At 55.3% G+C, this 16,932-nt stretch overlaps 2 protein-coding genes across 2 annotated transcripts in view; one reads left to right on the top strand and one right to left on the bottom strand.

Annotated features, from left to right (window-relative positions):
• Positions 1 to 164: 164 nt before the first annotated feature.
• PMM1 (phosphomannomutase 1) lies at positions 165 to 9,906 on the bottom strand. The gene is made up of 8 exons (XM_044227389.1): positions 9,751 to 9,906; positions 6,529 to 6,646; positions 5,377 to 5,453; positions 5,159 to 5,250; positions 4,821 to 4,920; positions 1,701 to 1,776; positions 864 to 979; positions 165 to 710 (listed from the first exon to the last, which is right to left on the bottom strand). The coding sequence occupies exons 1-8, from the start codon at positions 9,835 to 9,837 to the stop codon at positions 588 to 590; spliced, it is 789 nt and encodes a 262-aa protein (XP_044083324.1). The 5' UTR covers positions 9,838 to 9,906; the 3' UTR covers positions 165 to 587.
• Positions 9,907 to 14,561: 4,655 nt separating this feature from the next.
• The window catches only part of XRCC6 (X-ray repair cross complementing 6), a 59,998-nt gene continuing 57,627 nt past the window's right edge, over positions 14,562 to 16,932 (top strand). The window contains exon 1 of the mRNA XM_044227393.1: positions 14,562 to 14,583. The gene's annotated coding sequence lies outside the window, so the exon portion shown is untranslated. The remainder of the gene's footprint in view (positions 14,584 to 16,932) is intronic.

Below are 16,932 nucleotides of genomic sequence, written 5' to 3'. Positions count from 1 at the left end.
GTGGCCCACAGTCAAGTGGGTCGAAGACTTCCTGTGTGACCCAGCAGGGGGTCGGGGAGTCCCTGCCAGCTCTGCCTCTGCTCCCTCACCTGCCAAGGGGTGGCTGGGACATCGGTGGCTTGTGATGGGCGCCAATTACGCATTCAGACAGAGCCGACACCATACCTTGTTCCAGGAACTTTAATGTTTGAGAGAGAAAGTTCTGGCAAATACGCACCTTCCCCGGTGCGCTGCACCCTGCCTGGGACAGGCAAACTGGGCGGGCTCTATCTCGTGCCAACATTAGCACAGGCCTACTTGCGGCGCAGACCGAAATCTGTCCTGTTCACAAGTACAAGCAGCAGCTGTGGCCAGGGCCATCACGGTGGAGGACGGAGCCGGTCCCCCCAGGAGCCGACTAGCCGGGGACGGTTGTCCGTGTGGACCCTGGCCCTGTCAAGGGAGGCCTTGCAGCAGGTCATAGGCAGGCATCCTGAGCCACAGGAGGAGGGGCCTGGCACCCCCCAACCCCCACCATCGGGGCCAGGGGCTCTCTTTAGGCCTGGGGGGAGCTCTCTGAAGTCCCTACGAGCAGGCATGGGCCCTGGTCACGCCTCATGCGCGGTCTCTGGGAAAAAGATCTCACGGCATCGCTGTACCGTATCCTGCGGAGAGACCACGCTGTGGCCGACGGTCCGGGGGTCAGCGTAGATCTCGAAGTCATTCCCACCCTGCGCACAAGGGAGGGCAATCTGTGTAACGGGGCTGAGGGGACACTGGCTGTTCTCCAGGGGTCTCCCGAGGGAGGTTTCTGTTCCCCTGTGTCCTGGCCTTGACCTGGGGGTGACTTGGAGTGGAATACCCCTGGGCTGAGCCATACTCACGGGGCTGGTCTCGTTCCCAAAGAAGTGGATGGTGTCGAAGCTGTCCTGGTCCAGGCTGTCCAGACAGTAGCGCTTGTCCCAGCCCTCAGGGAAGACGTCAAAGCTGATCATGCCGCCTGTGGGGGGTGGCAGACGAGGCTAACAGTGGGGTGGCCCACGGGGTGGACTTGGCCAATATCCTGCATTTATGCCTACACAGAGCCAGGCACAGGGCCTGGCAGCCTCGGGCTCCTCACGGAGAGCTGTGATCCTGGCGGGCAGAGCAGGGGGTGAACAGGCCAGGCCACCTCAGGGCAGTTGGGTAGAGAGCCGGAAGTTCCCCCACACAGCGCTGCGGGGGAGACCTCTCTGGGAGGGGACACTGAGCTAAGGCCTGAGCCAGAGCACCAACTGCAGGGAACCCAAGGCGGAGAAGGGCACAGAGTGTCCCAGTACCAGAGGAGGCCAAAGGCAGTGCAGGGGTGTGGCCACGCAGGTCCTGGGGTCTAGCATGATCTGCTTTCCCGGGAGCATCCCTGGACACTGGACACTATGACGGTGGTGTTGGACAGCCAGAGCCTGAGAAGAGGCTGCTGGTGGCAGAGGTGTGAGCCGTGGTCAGATTCCAGAAACATTCTGGATGCAGGGCCCTGGGACTTGCCAGGAGACTGCCCTTGGGAAGGTGTGAGGGAGACAAACACTGAACAAGACACTTTGGTTTTTTGACCTGAGCAACTGGGTGAGGCAGGGCACGGCCTGGGTTTGGGTGGGGAGGACTATGGGGCAGGAAGGCTTAGGCTGGGGCTGGCGGCCGGGCCAGGCTCTCAGACCCTCCACGGGATGAATGGAAGCACGTACCTCGAGAGAACCTCAGCCCTTTGCCAGCAAACTCTGTTTTCAGGGCTTCCACGAACTTCTCCCGGATCTTCTCCTTCTGCAGGAGGGGAGGGAGCACACTCAGGCTCCCAGGGCTGCGGTGTGCCAGGCCCTGTGCTGGGCACACAACTTGCCGGGGGGTCAGAGGTCTCCAGGTGGATATCGTGATCCCCACTTCACAGATGGGGAAACTGAGGCTCAGGGAACGGCTGTGCCCTGTTCAAGGTCAGCCAGCCTCAGTGGCAGAGTCAGGGCCTGAATCCAGAAAGTCAATGACTGAACTTAGGGGCAGATCCTGTCTGTGGGGGGTGTGGGCGGGGTATCTGAAGGAGGCCTTGGAGTGGGGCAGGAGGAGAAGTTTGAGGGGATCGGCTCTGCCCAGCTCAACAAAGCAAACCAGATGCCAGAAATGAGTGTGAGGAGCCACGAGCACATGGAGCCCGTTACTACGTGGTCGTGGCCATGGGTACTCAGAGTAAGTCAGCAGGATGCCAGGCACAGCCATGGGCCCAACCACATGGTGACGTGCGCCGGCTGGACACCTCGGGTGTGCAGGGGGCTGGGGACTTGGGCAGTGCCCAGGAGCCCCCTGCTGCCCCCGACTCCTCAGGCAGGATCTTGCAAGTCTGCAGCGTATCTAGAGACTCGGACTAAGGAGACGTGCACTCAAGGACCCCTGGCCTAGCCCTGCTGGGGCCACAGATGGAGAAGCCATGCAGGGCCTAGAGGGGCAGCACCTTGGCTGCTGTGCTGGGGACCAGTGCCACAGGACAGAAGGTTCATGCAGTGCGGGCTCGCTGTACCCAAAGCAGCAGCAAGAGCCTGGAGGGACAGTCAGCTCACAGGTGGCCTGGAAGGGAGCTTGCACACATCCTGGGGGACCAAGAGCCACTGAGGATGCTGAAGCCTGGGAGTAGAGTACCTAGGACTGCATTTTAGTCCACGCTGGGTAGGACTGGAACGGAGAGAGGCAGGCAGTGGCCAATGGTTTGGGACCTGAAATGGGCCAGGGAGGACATGAGCTATAAGGCCAGATATGGCCGAATCTGAGATAAAGGCAGGCCTCCTGGGTTCCAGGCCTGGCTGTGTGACCATGGGCAAGTCGCCTGACTTCTCTGAGCCTGCTTCCTGAGCTAAAGGATGTAGAGGTAATGAATGAATCCTACCTCCCTCCCTCTCCTAACAAGCAGAAAGGTGGTATGTGAGACCCCTGCCTACTCTGGCCTTACCTTCCCAGCAGGCAAATGGTCCCTCAGGGAGGCCAGAGTCCCCACCAGAGGCCACTTTGTGGGCCCACAGTTAGAGTTAATGAGGCCCCAAGCAATCCAGGAGGGGTATACTTCCTGTCTCTGGAGAATGAGCCCCGTGTGTCAAGTCTAGCCTTAGCAAGAACCAGCAATGTGATCTTGAGCTAGTCAGCCTATGGCCTCAGTGCCCTCGTCTAAGGAAAGGGGCTACCTGCCCTTGGGATCTGAAGGACTGAAGAAGAAGAAAAGAAGAAAATAAATGGGATCCTGGCTGGTGTAGGTCACACAGGCCAGGGAGTCTGTGCCTTCCCCTCAGACCGGAAGGGGGAGACCAAGAGCCAGAGAGACAAGAAAAGACCCTGGAAGCTGCTGGAAGGGTCAATGTGTGCCAGACTTCCAACTCGCCCAGTCAGTACAGCCCATGGATGGGAACTGTGCTCACCCCCACTTTACAGATGTGCAAACAGAGGCACACGGTAGCTAGCAAAGCCCCCGGCTGCTTGGCAAGCAGGAGGTGGAGCTGGCATTGGAAACTGGGTGGCCTGAGTAGGGGCCACCTCTCAGTATGTGAGTGGGAGGGTTCTCTGCCAATGGTCAGTCTTCACCACCCCAAAAGGAAAAGTCTCCGTGCCCGTGGGCAGTGTCTCCCCTGAGCCTTGGGACATGGACTGGGATTAGAGGTGGGGGTCAGTGAGCATCCCTGAAAGTCCCACCCACCCTCAAGGAAACCTCACCCATCCCCTATGGGACCTTGGCAAGTCATTTCCCCTCTCTGAGCCTCAGTTTCCTCATTCATAAAATGGGACACCACCACCTGTTTCGTTCATTCAGAAAATATTTCTCGAGCACTTGCTACATGTTGGGCACGTGCCAAGCTGGCCCTTAAGGAGCTTAGAGCTTCCGTGGGGGAGACAGACAGTATCCGAGATTTGGAAAGTAGGTGAGAGAGTGTTCTAGAGGGTGACGACGGCTGCCTGGGGAGAAGCAGGACAGGAAAGGAGCAGGGGCAGGGGTGCCAGGTTAGATGGAATGAGAAAGGGACACCTGAGCAGAGGTGGAAGGGACGGGGGAGAGGAAAAGCACAGCCCTGAAGCTGTCTCCAGCTCCACCTGCTGTCTGGAGAATCAGCAAGGACGACGTGGTTGGAGCAGAGATAGCAAAGGCCAGAGAAGGCCAGACACAGGCCAGTGGCGAGAGGCCTGGATGGCCTTACTCCTGCAAAGGCAGGGTGGGCGGTGCAGATGACACACAAAATGCAAGTCAAGGTTTAGCAGGGGCGTGCGTACCGGAAGGCGAGAGAAGTATCGGTATGTTCTAGGAACAGATGCACAGAGAGGAAGCTGAAAGGTGGGTGCAGGCTGGGCAGACCCCTCAGGGCTCAGGGCACCAGAGGAGGGGCTGGGGCACTGCCAATTGGCAAGGAGAGCGCTGGAAGCACTGTAAGCAGGACGTGGGGGGAGCTGACATGCTCTAGAAGGTTCTCAGTGGCATCGCTGGAGAACAGACTGGCAGGGGGTATGGGGGGAGCTGCCTGGGGGGAGACACACACAGGTGAACAGATCTGAGGCCACTCGAGAGGCTGGCCCCCACGTGGGCGGGAAGGTAGAAATGATGCCCTTGGCTTAGGCAAGTGATGGCTGCTGATGCCAGTGACCAAGGGAAGGAAAACCAGCCACGCAGGAAAGACATGGGAGTGCCCAGACCATGGCTCGGGATGGGTGTCCCAGAGGGTATTGGTTGAATCAGAACTACCGCCCCCACCCCCGCACCGATCCATCTTGCTAAGGAGAAAGAAAGGCTCAGAGAGGCTGAGTGGCCGAGGTCCGAGAGCCTAAGACTGCACGGCAGGGGCTACCTTGTCCAGCTCGGAGAACTCAATCCGCTCCTCCAGGGTGCAGCTCCGGCCGATGGGCGAGATGTTCAGCATGCCGTTCCGGAACTCGATGAAGGTTCCGCTGGCGGTACAGGGGCAGGAGGGAGGGAGGGCAGGGAGCCAGAGAGAAGGACAGCCCTGAATTCAAATCCAGCCCCATCTGGGACCACGGCCTCCTTAGACCTCACGTGGAACAAGAATCCACACAGCGATAAGCTGGGGCCCCAGCGCCTGCCAGTGGCAACCGGGAGACCCGGCCCTGTCCTCCCTCAGGCCTGGGATGGGGGTGGCGGGGCAGGATGCAGGCTGGGAGGGCTCACCGCTTCTTGGGCAGTCTGAGCAGGGCCATGTAGCGCAGGCAGAAGTTGATCAAGTCCTGCAGCAGCTCCTCCCCGAGATGGTTCTGGATGGTCTGGGCAAGGAACGCAGGGCTCTGAGGGCAGCGGGCACAGTGCCCTTCCCCGGCCCCGGGACTGAGGCATCAGAGGCTATGCCGCTATGGAAAGTGTCACAGGCTAAGGCCCTGAGGAGCACTGACCTGTTTGGAGAGCAGTCGTCCATGCTTATACTGCACAGTCCCATTCTCGGCAAACACATAATCAAACTTCTCGATGACTTCAGGGCACATGGAAGCCGGGAAGAAAGAAAGACTGTGAGACCAAGCCCCCAGAGCCAAGTGGAGAGAGAAACCTCACACTCCTGGGTTTCGCATTCAAAGCCCATTTGTTCCATCCAAAACCTGCTTTTCTCGCTCTTCACCTTCAACTTTTTTTCCAAACAAGCCAGCAAGTCGGTCAACACCTCCCGGCCTTTGCACGCAGGTCCTTCTGCCTGGATCGCCCTCCCCACTCCAAGACCCGGCTCCCTCCTCTGGCAGCCTCGAGAGACTCCCCAGCAGAGGGCGCCATTTCTGCTGTGCTCCCACAGCCCCTGCGGTCCTGAGGCTCCCGCCTTGTTTTATAGTTTCCATCACTATTCTGCAAGGGGGGCTGTATGGAGGAGTTTTCAGCTCTAGCTGCCACAGTTAAGTGGCTGGAGGGGGCAAGGGGAGAGGCTCTGGGAGCACAGCCAGGAGGGAGCCTGGACAATGGAGGGGCCCTCGAGATGCAGAGGTGGGTCCTCAGGGAGATATTTTGAGACTTGCTGATGAGATGCAAGAGGGGGCAGGGGAAAAGGTAAAAGTCAGGTAAATTTTCTAGTTCATGAGCTGGTGGGATGTGCCTCAGTTGTGCTGAGACCTGGAAGTCAGCTGAGAACAGATGCTCTGGGGCCACAACAACTTCCCCGGGTGACTTCAGAATCCTCTGTCCAGTGGGATAACTGTGCCCACCCTACAGTGTGGCCATTAGGATGCAGTGAAAAGAAATCAACACATGGTCATTTTCAGTAACTGACTATGTGCACTTTAAACAGGAAACCTGAGACTCAGCAGAGAGAGCTGAGAATGTCAACTACTCCAGGGCAAGATCCTGCCTGCTTTGTTCCCTGCCCTTTCTCCAAAGCCTGCCACAGGGCCAGGCACATGGCCGGGGCTCCCTGTGAGTCAGTGAGGGAGCTATCTGACTGTTTCCTACTCCCTCTGCCCCACAGAAGCGGGGCTGGGTCTTTGAAGGCGCAAGGGTCCGGGGACCTCCCGAACTCCCCCCACCCCCATCCGGACTGTGGAGCCGGCTCTGGGTGCTCCTCCTACCTTCGTCCCCATCTCCCAGCTGCTCGGCAATCTTAGAGTAGTCGGAGCCGCCCACCACACCGATCTGTACCCTACTACGCAGCTTCTGCAGGAAGGCAGCCACCTCAGGGTCGATTTTCTGCAGGGGAGTGGGGAAAGCACAAGGTTTCTGGCTGTTAGCAGGTCTGGGACCTCACTCAACCCACACACAGTGCTCAAGGGGGCCCATGTTCCATCTGAATCTGAGGTAGCTCAAGGTTAGAACCCAGACCTCAAAAGGAGACGTCATAGATTCAAACTCTCACTCAAGTCCCTCAATTGCAGATGGCTCTCGGGCAACTGGCTTTGCTTTCTCTGCCTTAGTGACTGTCCCATCTGTAAAATGGGGATCATAGTAGCAACCGCTGGAGGCGGTCCGTGCTAAGATTAAATGAGATAGTGCATCCTGATCGCTTGGAAACAAACAAGCAATTCACTGGTAACTAATCATGTGAAGATTCCCCAAGGAAATGAAAACTAATGAGTTACACTCCAAGGTTTTCAGGTTCCCGGCTATTTAAAGCCGACAATACCTGTAGGGAAATGACCTTGTCAAATTCTGCCACTGAGAGTGTAAACTGGTGCAGCCCCTTTGTAAGGCAATTTGGCAAGAAAGCTTAAAATGCATTCACCCCGTCCTCCAGAATTTCCACTTCTCTTGCCTGGGTGTATATGGAGGTTCACTGAGGTGTGGTTTATCATAGTGAAAACCTACAAACAACTCCTAAGCTTGTCGACCCGAGAAGGGTAAACACCTGCTCTGAAATGGTGCCCTGTGGTTAGAGCAAGGCAGGCCTGTGCTTCCAACAGGCAACAGTCCCTACGACATGCTGTTAACTGTCCAAAACAAGTAGCTCAGCACAGAGTTTACCTGAGACTGACTCTCTGCCCCTCCCCCTGCTTTCTTTCTCTCAAATATATAAACAAATCTTAAAAAAAAGAAAAAAAAAAAAGGCAAGTTACAGAAAGGCACACACAGTATGACACTACTTATATAAAAGGCGGGGTGGGGGGTGAGCGCCTGGGTGGCTCAGTTGTTAAGCATCAGCCTTCGGCTCAGGTCATGGTCTCAGGGTCCTGGGATGGAGCCCCGCATCAGGCTCCCTGCTCAGCAGTGGTGGTGGTGGTGGGCAATGGAAATTGCTTCTTCCTCTCCCTCTGCCCCTGCCCCTGGTTGGGGGGGAGGGAGGGCTGCTTCTCCCTCTTCCCTCTGCCCCTGGTTGTGCACTCTCGCTCTCTCAAATAAATAAATAAATAAATAAAACCTTAAAAAAAAAAAAAGGCCACAAAAACTGCTTAATATTTGTTCTGAGCAAACAGATCTAGACAAAGGTCTGGAAGGAAATCACAGGACAGGTAACAACCTTTCTTTGGGGTGGAGGTGGGTCTGGGATCCTGACGTGGTCAGAAGGTTAGCATCTCTGTTATGTTTTCATTATTCACAAGAGAATGTGTTTGTGAATACGTGTATAATTAAAAATTAGCTTTTAGGGCACCTGGGTGGCTCAGTAGTTAAGCGTCTGCCTTCAGCCCAGGTCATGATCCCAGGGTCCTGGGATCGAGACCCACATGGGGCTCTCTGCTCAGCAGAGAGCCTGCTTCTCCCTCTCCCACTCCCCCTGCTTGTGTTCCCTATCTCGCTGTGTCTCTATCAAATAATAAATAAAATCTTTTAAAAAATTAGCTTTTATTTATTTATTTATTTATTTAAGTAATCTCTATACCATGTGGGGCTAGAACTTAGGAACCCCAGATCTAGTCACATGATCTTTCGACTGAGTCCGCAGGGTTCCCTGGTAATTAACTTTCAAGAGCACTAAGGACAGGGCTTGGCATTAACGGGTGGACAGCAATAACACACGTACGGGCTGGTGGGTCAGTGGAGCAAAGGGTCAAGGGAGGGGTTGGAGCTGTGCCTTAGACCTTGCCACCCTCCCTCATCTTTCTCCCATCCCTGAGGACCCTGGGAGCTACTGGAGGTAGAGCAGCCTGACTTCTCCCTGTATTCCCAGAGCCTAATCCAAGGACCTCCAGTAGGGAAGGGGGTGCCATTTAGGACCTAAGAGGGGAGGCTAAGACCTAGCTTCCCATCAGCCTCTGCCTTGCAACCCAGCCCTATGGGTCCCTGCTCTAGGGGATCTCAGCTGTCCCTTATGGCCTGGCTGGAGGGCGGAATAGCCTCAGGGCTGTCCAGAAAGAGGCCTGCCTATTTACTACCCAGCTGGTGAGAATCGGTCTAGGGGCTCATCTAGGGTGAGATCCAAAGCTAGAAACACTGAGCGCCGGGCAGAATTTGGAGGATCAACACAGTGACAAGTCTTCAGAAGAGTGGTACTCCCGGGCGCCTGGGTGGCTCAGTGGGTTAAGCCGCTGCCTTCGGCTCAGGTCATGATCTCAGGGTCCTGGGATCGAGTCCCACATCGGGGTCTCTGCTCGGCAGGAAGCCTCCTCTCTCTCTCTCTCTGCCTGCCTCTCTGCCTACTTGTGATCTCTGTCAACTAAATAAATAAAATCTTTAAAAAAAAAAAAAAAATAAGAGTGGTACTCCCACCCTCCCTGGGCCACGACACCTTCACAGTGACCAGACCAGGCCCAGTGACTCTCACCTCCGGGTGGGCGGAGCCTAAAACTTCTCCGAGGAGGTACAGAAGCCCTCCCTGCCTCCGTAACTGAGGGTGGGAGGTGAAGTGGCAGAGGAGCTTGAGAAAAATCAGACCTAGGCCCGGGCCAGGAAAGGTCAGGTGGGATGGCTTCACGACTCCCGGACTCTCACTAGATAGCGACTCTGATGCTCGCGTGCGCGCCGAACCCTGTCTAGAACCCTGGGCTCAGATGCCAGTTTCGGGCTACAGGTGCGTCCTAGAGGCGGGAGCCCCGGCTGGGGAGGCGGGGGCGTCCGGGGACCAGGCCTAAGCAAGACGAAGCCTGAGCGGGGGGTAGGGAAGCTAGGTCCCCGCTCGCAGTCTCCTCCCTCCAGAATCCCACCCGCTCCGACGCTCCCGGGCAGAAGGTGGGCGCAGACACTCGCGGGCTGCGACATGGGGGGCCGGGGCCGCATCAATCCCAGCGGGCAGCCCTGCGGCGTCAGGGACCGGGGACCGCTGCATCCCACACTCCGTCCTGGGGTGTCCAGCGTCACCACTTTCGGCCTCTGAGCGTCCGCGTGACACTCGCGACGGCAGCTGCTGAACGTCGGGGCCTTACCTGGCGAGCCGGCGTCAGGGTCCCGTCCACATCAAACAGGCAGAGGACGCGCTCCTTCCTGCGGGCGCCCTCAGCGGAGACCGCCATGGCTGCAACTCCGCGCGCGCGGCCGAGGCCAGGGATGCGGCCGCCACAGCCGCTTGGGAAAGAGGCTAGACCAGGCGGGGCCTGGGAGGGGCGGGGCCACGCGGCCCGCCGGCGGGTGCCAAACCGGGAAGGGGCGTGGTCAGGGCGTGATCTCCGCGGGAGAGGGACAGCCGGGACGGGGCAGAGGCGGGGCCTGAGCTGACACAGGGAGGCTGGTTCTGATTGCACCGGGAGGGGAGGGGGCGTGGCTTTGGGCGGAGCTGAGCGCGGCGGGTTGGTCGGACTGTTTCAAACCAGACGGAGGCGGGGCCTGGGCCCGGGCCCGGCGGGAAGTGATACAACCCGGAAGAGAGGAGCGGGGCCAGAGTCGCTCCTTCGCGGGAAGATTCTGATTGCATCTGATCGAGAAGGGGCTGGACGGGGGCGGAGCCTCAAACTCCGCAGTGCAGTGCAGGGCGGGGCAGGGCGGGGCAGGGCGGGGCGGGGGCGGGTCTCCCTGCCATCATCTGTGACTCACCCGCCTGTTGCTAATGCCTTTGCCCTACAAATCTCAAGCTTTAAGTAATCACCTGATGTCCTTTGCTCAGGCTCTGGACTTGGCCAGATGGCCTTCGCCGACTCTTACTCCTCTGCTGTCATTGGGTCCACCCCATGAGGCCCCGTTCATGGTCCACCTCCTTCAGGAAACCTTCCTGGACCCCTCTGTTCACGACTATTTAACATCACATTGACTTTACGGTTAGTTCTAGGTTTTCTTCCCCCTTCACCCCTCCGTGACTTTGGACAAGTCACTTCTCTGAGGCTCTGCGTCTCCACCTATAAAAAGGGAAGACTCGGGGCGCCTGGGTGGCTCAGTGGGTTAAGCCGCTGCCTTCGGCTCAGGTCATGATCTCAGGGTCCTGGGATCGAGTCCCGCATCGGGCTCTCTGCTCAGCAGGGAGACTGCTTCCTCCTCTCTCTCTGCCTGCCTCTCTGCCTACTTGTAATCTCTCTCTGTCAAATAAATAAACAAAATCTTTAAAATAAATAAATAAATAAATAAATAAATAAAAGGGAAGACTACCACCTACTTTGAACAGTTGTTGTGGCACCTGCAAAGAAATAATAAATGAAAAAGAGCCCACATAGTACCCGGCACACAGCAGACCTACTCCAAAGGAGAATTTCTACAGATGTACTTGGTATCGTTCCTGATTAAACAGCTAATGGGACATCAAAAGTTTTAAAAATGAGCAGACCTTTGAGTCAGCAATTTAACTTGTCAAAAATAAGGGAAAATTTGGGGATTGGTTAACTTAATTACGATCCATTTATGAGATGAAGTGCCATGAAGCCATAAAACCTGCGTTGTAGAATATTTAACATGGAAAGAGCATTAAAATGGAAAGTAGCAGGCTGTCCCCGGGGAGTGGTATCATGGTGAATTTTAACGTTTTTCTCCCCTCAGAAATGCATCGACTGCAGCTTCCTTTTCTCCAGGACTTTTTTTTGGGGGTGGGGGAGGCTTCCTTCCATACTGCCAGAGCCCAGCCTACCCCTGCTTCCCTCGGTGCTCCCCGGGGGTGTCATTCAGCTTGACCGGATGCCTGAATGGGCATCTTTGCTGTACCTGCCATTCTTGCCCTGACGCCTGTGATCAGTCCCTGCAGTTTTGGTCATGCAAAGACACACATCCACACACCTATGAGTGGCACGTCAGTGCACCATCCTTTGATAGTTGGGTTTTGTTTTTCTATTTTTGTCTCAGTAGCTGCAGTGGCCTGGGAAGATCATGGAAGGCAGAATCAGGAGAAGTGTAATTTGGTCCCTGGTAACTGTAAGGACTTGGACCGGTCACCTGTCCTGATCTGTTTCTTAATCTGTATAATGGAGATGTAATTGGCACCTGCTATGACTATGAACAGTGAGACAGTAGTGATAGAATAGTAGGCAAGGGGCGCCTGGGTGGCTCAGTGGGTTAAGCCGCTGCCTTCGGCTCAGGTCATGATCTCAGGGTCCTGGGATCGAGTCCCGCGTCGGGCTCTCTGCTCAGCGGGGAGCCTGCTTCCTCCTCTCTCTCTCTGCCTGCCTCTCTGCCTACTTGTGATCTCTGTCAAATAAATAAATAAAATATTTAAAAAAAAAAAAAAAGAATAGTAGGCAAGCAAGCTAAGGACAAGGCACAAGTTGACATCCCGCAACCCAACCCCCCCCTCACCCCCAGCAGTGGGGCAGTGGGATATGTGTCACATTCCTCCAGGAAACTTCCAACTATTTTCATGTTAATGCTTTACTAGAGGGAAAACAACTTAGCTTGATAATAGCAAGGACTCCAGTATCCTGATGGTCCTCTTAAGCAATGAAAATCCTTTTGGACACCTCCCTTCTCTCCCTTTTTCCTTACCCCCAACTCCCAAGTAGAGAATCAGCCAGCCCTCACAACCCTAGTGTAGCACCTCTTTCTGCCCAAGGGTCCTGTGCCCGTGCTTTAATAAAATCACCTTTTTGCACCAAAGACATCTCAAGAACTCTTTTTTGGCTGTCGGCTCCCGACCTCGCCTACATTCCAAAACTCCATTAACAGTAACTTATTTCTTGATCCCTAGACTGTGCGCTAGGCACCACACTGGGCACTCGACCGCGTATCTTCATTCATTCTCAGAGCAGCTGTAGAAGGTACTATTGTTGTTGCAAGATTTATTTTCCTTTGGTGCCCATGGTCCTCGGTCAACACTGCTTTGAAGAATGAAGACGTAGACCAGACGAAGAGTGGTGGGCAGCAACGCCAAGTTTATGGAGGGGTAGTACAAAGCTCCTGAGGAGGGAGGAGACCCAAGAGGGTTGCCACCAGACTTTAAGTCTAGGCGTTTTCATGGGCTTGTTCAGGGGATGGTTTGTTGTTGTTGTTGTTTTAAGATTTTATCATTTGCCAGGGGTAGACAGAGAGAAAACAAGCAGGCAGAGTGGCAGCCAGAAGCAGAGAGAGAAGCAGGTTCCCTGCTGACCAAGGATCCAGATGGGGGACTGGATCCTAGGACTCTGGATCATGACCTGAGCCAAAGGCAGCACCTTAACCGAGTTACCCAGGTATCCCCAGGACGGGCTGTTTTAATCTGATTAATCCTCCCCGTGCCTGTCACCCAATCAGGTTTTTGTCATTTATCTGTCAGGTGGAAAAGGGTGGAGGGCCCCTTCCAGGGTGGGTGTAGAATCCTTTTAAGGGTCTTTTCCGCTTAGGGCAGGAGGTTTGGCAGGAGCCTTGTGGGCTTTTTTTCCAACGATCCTTCCCTTCGTCACTGTCTTCACTTGGTGTAGAAAAACAAAAGGGATGTGCCCGAGGCTTTACAAAGCACCTGGCAGGCCCCCAGGGCTGAGACCAGCATGGACAGGTAAGATGTGTGACATGCCACAGGCAAAAAACTTAGGAGAACACCAAAATATAAAAATAAATGGCATTTTAATTTAATTTTTAACAATATTTTTAAAAATCAATTAATGCAAAAGAATCCATGATGAGCAGAATATTAGAAAAAATTTTAAAAGACAGGATCAACAGGGGTATCTGGGTGGCACAGTTGGTTGTGCCTCTGACTCTTGGTTTCCGGTCAGGTCGCGATCTTGGATCCATCAGATCCAGCCCCAAGCTGACATCGTGCTGAGCACAGAGGCTGCCTGAGATTCTCTCTTCCTCTCCTTTCCACTTGTGCGCTCTCAAATAAATGCACAAATCTTAAAAAAAAAAAAAAAAAAAAAAAGACAGGATCAGTCATTGTGCCCTGCCGAGGAGCCATATTCAAGCTGGGCAAAAGAAAAAAAAAAATCTGCCGTTTTTTTCCCAGGCCCTGTGCCAGAGTTTGGTTCATTCATTAAACAGATGCATTGCGCTACACGCTGTTCTCAGTTCTGGGAACACCGCAGAGAACAAAACAAGGGCCCTGCCCTCAAAAAGCTTTTGTTTTCTGTTGGGATACAGACAGCAAACAGAATCATCTTCATGGGAAGGGAAACCCAACTTGTTCTCCTGCTCGTCCTGTTCCTCCTGCTCCATCCGGATCTGGTCCCTGGGGCTCTGGGCACTGGCAGGACCTGAGACCCCCCTGCCAGGGTCCAGGAGTGTAGAGCCGGTGGGTGGGGCTGGAGTGGCGAGATTAGTCTCTCCTATCTCACAGCCAATGCCTGTTCCATTGCCCAAGAATTCCTAAGAACTGATTGAATGCAGATACCCGGGCTCCGCCCCCGCGGCTGGGATCCAGGAGCTGTAGGATGGGGCTTCACAGGGCAGGACAGGGTTTTGCCTCCTGTAGATTGGGTCCGCAGCAATAGCAACCTGTGCCTTAGACGTGCAGTGAACTAGTTTCCTTACAAATAAATACCTTCCACAGTCTTTTTCTGAATTCTCATCTCAACCAGAGGGAGTGGCCCTTGTGGCCACCAGTGTGTCCCTTTAAGAGAGAGGCTTGTCCCTGGCAACTGGTATTCAGGTGGGGCCCTGGAGTGGCCCTAGGGAGAGGGAGGAGTAGGACTGGGGGAACTGGGACTAGAAAGACCGTCCAGAAAGCATTTCCAGAGCACGAGAGGAAGCCAGGCCTAAAGACAGGGGGCCTGAGACCCTAACCCAGAAGGTTCCTGCTCAGGAAGGCAGGCTCTGGCTCTGTGGTGCCAGGCATCTGACTGAGGTTTGGAGATTAGTGTGGCTTCCATATCTGGTTTGGATACTGTGGCTCCTACTCTGGGTGTTTCACTTACTTTTGCCAAAAACCCTTGGAGGTGAGTACCCTTCTGTCAATTTCTAGAGGTCGATACTGACACTAGGGAGGTGAAGCTGGCTTTCCAGGACCACAGCGTAACCAGGATTCACATTCCGTTCTGTTCCTCTAAAGCTTGTGCATTTCCCTGCCCCCTTGCTGGAAGGCCAACTATCAATGCGTACTGAGTATAGTGGGTATGGACCCTCTTTCTCCCTGTCTGGAGTGTGACTTCTCAAGGGTTGCAGTGCCAGCCTGTGGGGCAGTCTTGGTGTGGTGTGTATACAGTCAGACTGACAGCTCCTGGGGCTGCCCCGACACAGCCCAAGGGTGACCTTGGGCAGGTCCTTCCCTCTGTCTGAGCCTGTTCCTCATTTACAAATGGGCCAACAGTGCCTGCCTCCCCCAAGCAGTCAGGAAGATGAGGGGCACAGGGAAGGAGTTGCGCTATGAGAGGCTTTACAAAGAACAGTCCGGGCTGGTTGCTGGTTCTAATTCCCTCTGAGTTCAGGGGCAGCAGGAGGCTGGGGGAGATTGTAGATGTTGGCTTTTTCCCTCCCTCTTTCAAAATGTCTGCTGGGCTTACATTGTTTTCACAATAAACAGTGCATGGAATTTAAACAAGTGGAAGGGCGCATGCTCAGAGGTGTTTATGGAGGGGGTGGAGGGCTGTGGCTGGGTTGGCACCAGGCCCCCTTGGGGCCAAAGCCAGTGGGGACAGGGATGACACTGCCCCACCTGGAGGTGGGGGCAAGGGCAGCAGCCCCCCCTACCCCCACACCTGGATCAGCGCCCAGCCCCGGGACTGAGGACTTGGCGATTCACTCCTCATCTCTGGAACCAGACGCAGGGAGAGGAGTCCCCACCGGGAGGGGTGGCAGAGACTGAGCCACAGTCTTCATTCTAAGAATGAATGAAGAAGAAGCTGAGGCCCAGAGAGGGGGAGGCCTTCATTAAGGGTTATTTGAGTCAGAGGTCTGTATCCAAGTCCAGGGTTTTTTAAGACCTGATTTCCCCTTGAATGTCGGCTGTCCAGGAGATGCTGGCTCTTTGCCAGGTCCTGTGCTGGACACGGTGCTCCCAGGTGATCAGAGCCAGGCCCTACCCCTGGAGGGTTCCCTGGCTAGTGGGAGTGCGCCAGGAAGCGGAGAAGAGTCCACTCTCGGGTGGGGAAAAATCAGGACGGTTTTGTAGAAGAAACGCTGGAGCTGGGCCTTTAGCTCCGAGTAAGGGACAGCTCTGCGGACAGGTGGGGAGAGGTGCCCCGATCCGGCAAACTGTAACTGAAGGAGGGGTTGGAAAGCGCTTGCAGTGATAGGGCCCTGTACTTGCTGCAGGGTATGGGGGTTGGAGAGGCCCAGGGTCTGAGAAGGGCCTTGATGGGGTACCTGGTTGGCTCAGTGAATTAAACATCAACCTCTGATTTTGGCTCAGTTCATGGTCTTGGGGTTGTGAGATCGAGGCCTGTGTCGCTGTCTGTGCTGGGTGTAGCGCCGGCTTGGGATTCTCTCTCTTCTCCCTCTGCTCCTCCACGGGGCCACCTGGTGCCCATCTCTCTCCCTGCAGCGTGACCTTGTACGGGCTCTCTCCAGGGGTGGCATGGGGGGGGCGGGGGGGGGGAGTCTGTGGAGCAGAGATCTCTGCAGGGGACTCTGGGCTCCCAGGCAACGCTTCAGACCAGGACCAGTCCCACAACCCCTGCCCCCTTCCAAAGCAGCCCGGCTCCATGGTCAAGGCGCTCACATTCAGAGATGTACCAGACCCCTCCTGGGTTCTCTGCTGCCCTCTCAGAGCCCCTCTGAGCTTGAGGAACCATGGGTCTCATGGTCCCGCCAGCCTGGGTGGACATCCTCCTACACCATCTTCCCAAGCCAGGGCAGGTCCTGCCCCCACGAGTGGCCTACTCTTACCTACTGGTTCCCTCAAGCTTTGGGGAACTTTGCTGGAATGTCCACTCCTTAGAGCTTCCTCTATCCAATACCACCACCAGGCACCCTCTCTCCCTTCTCGATGGTTCTCCTCCTACCTTCCAGGGCCTTACAGGTCCTCACGACATGCTGGGAGAGAACAAAGGCAGGCAGCACAGAGCAGGATCTCAAACCCACAGAAACCTGGGCAGAAATGTTCACAAAATCCAGTATCTCGTAGGATGACAGAATTTCTGATGACTCTTTCCTCTCATCTTTGTACTTTCATTGGTCGCTTACATTTTCTAAATATAGATTATCTTGTAAACCCCCCCCCCACCAAAATTCATTTTGGGAAAAACAGATTTAGAACTTTAAGCACACCCCAGAGCAAAGCTGGAGTAGCTCCGTCAAAGCTCATGGACTCAGGGCAAGAGGCTGACCGGCTCTGGAGTCATCGAAGC

Source organism: Neovison vison, chromosome 12 (genome assembly GCF_020171115.1).
Source record: "Neovison vison isolate M4711 chromosome 12, ASM_NN_V1, whole genome shotgun sequence".
NCBI lineage: Eukaryota > Metazoa > Chordata > Mammalia > Carnivora > Mustelidae > Neogale > Neogale vison.
Note: the sequence above shows the minus strand (reverse complement) of the source record. Positions and strands in the feature narration are given on the sequence as shown.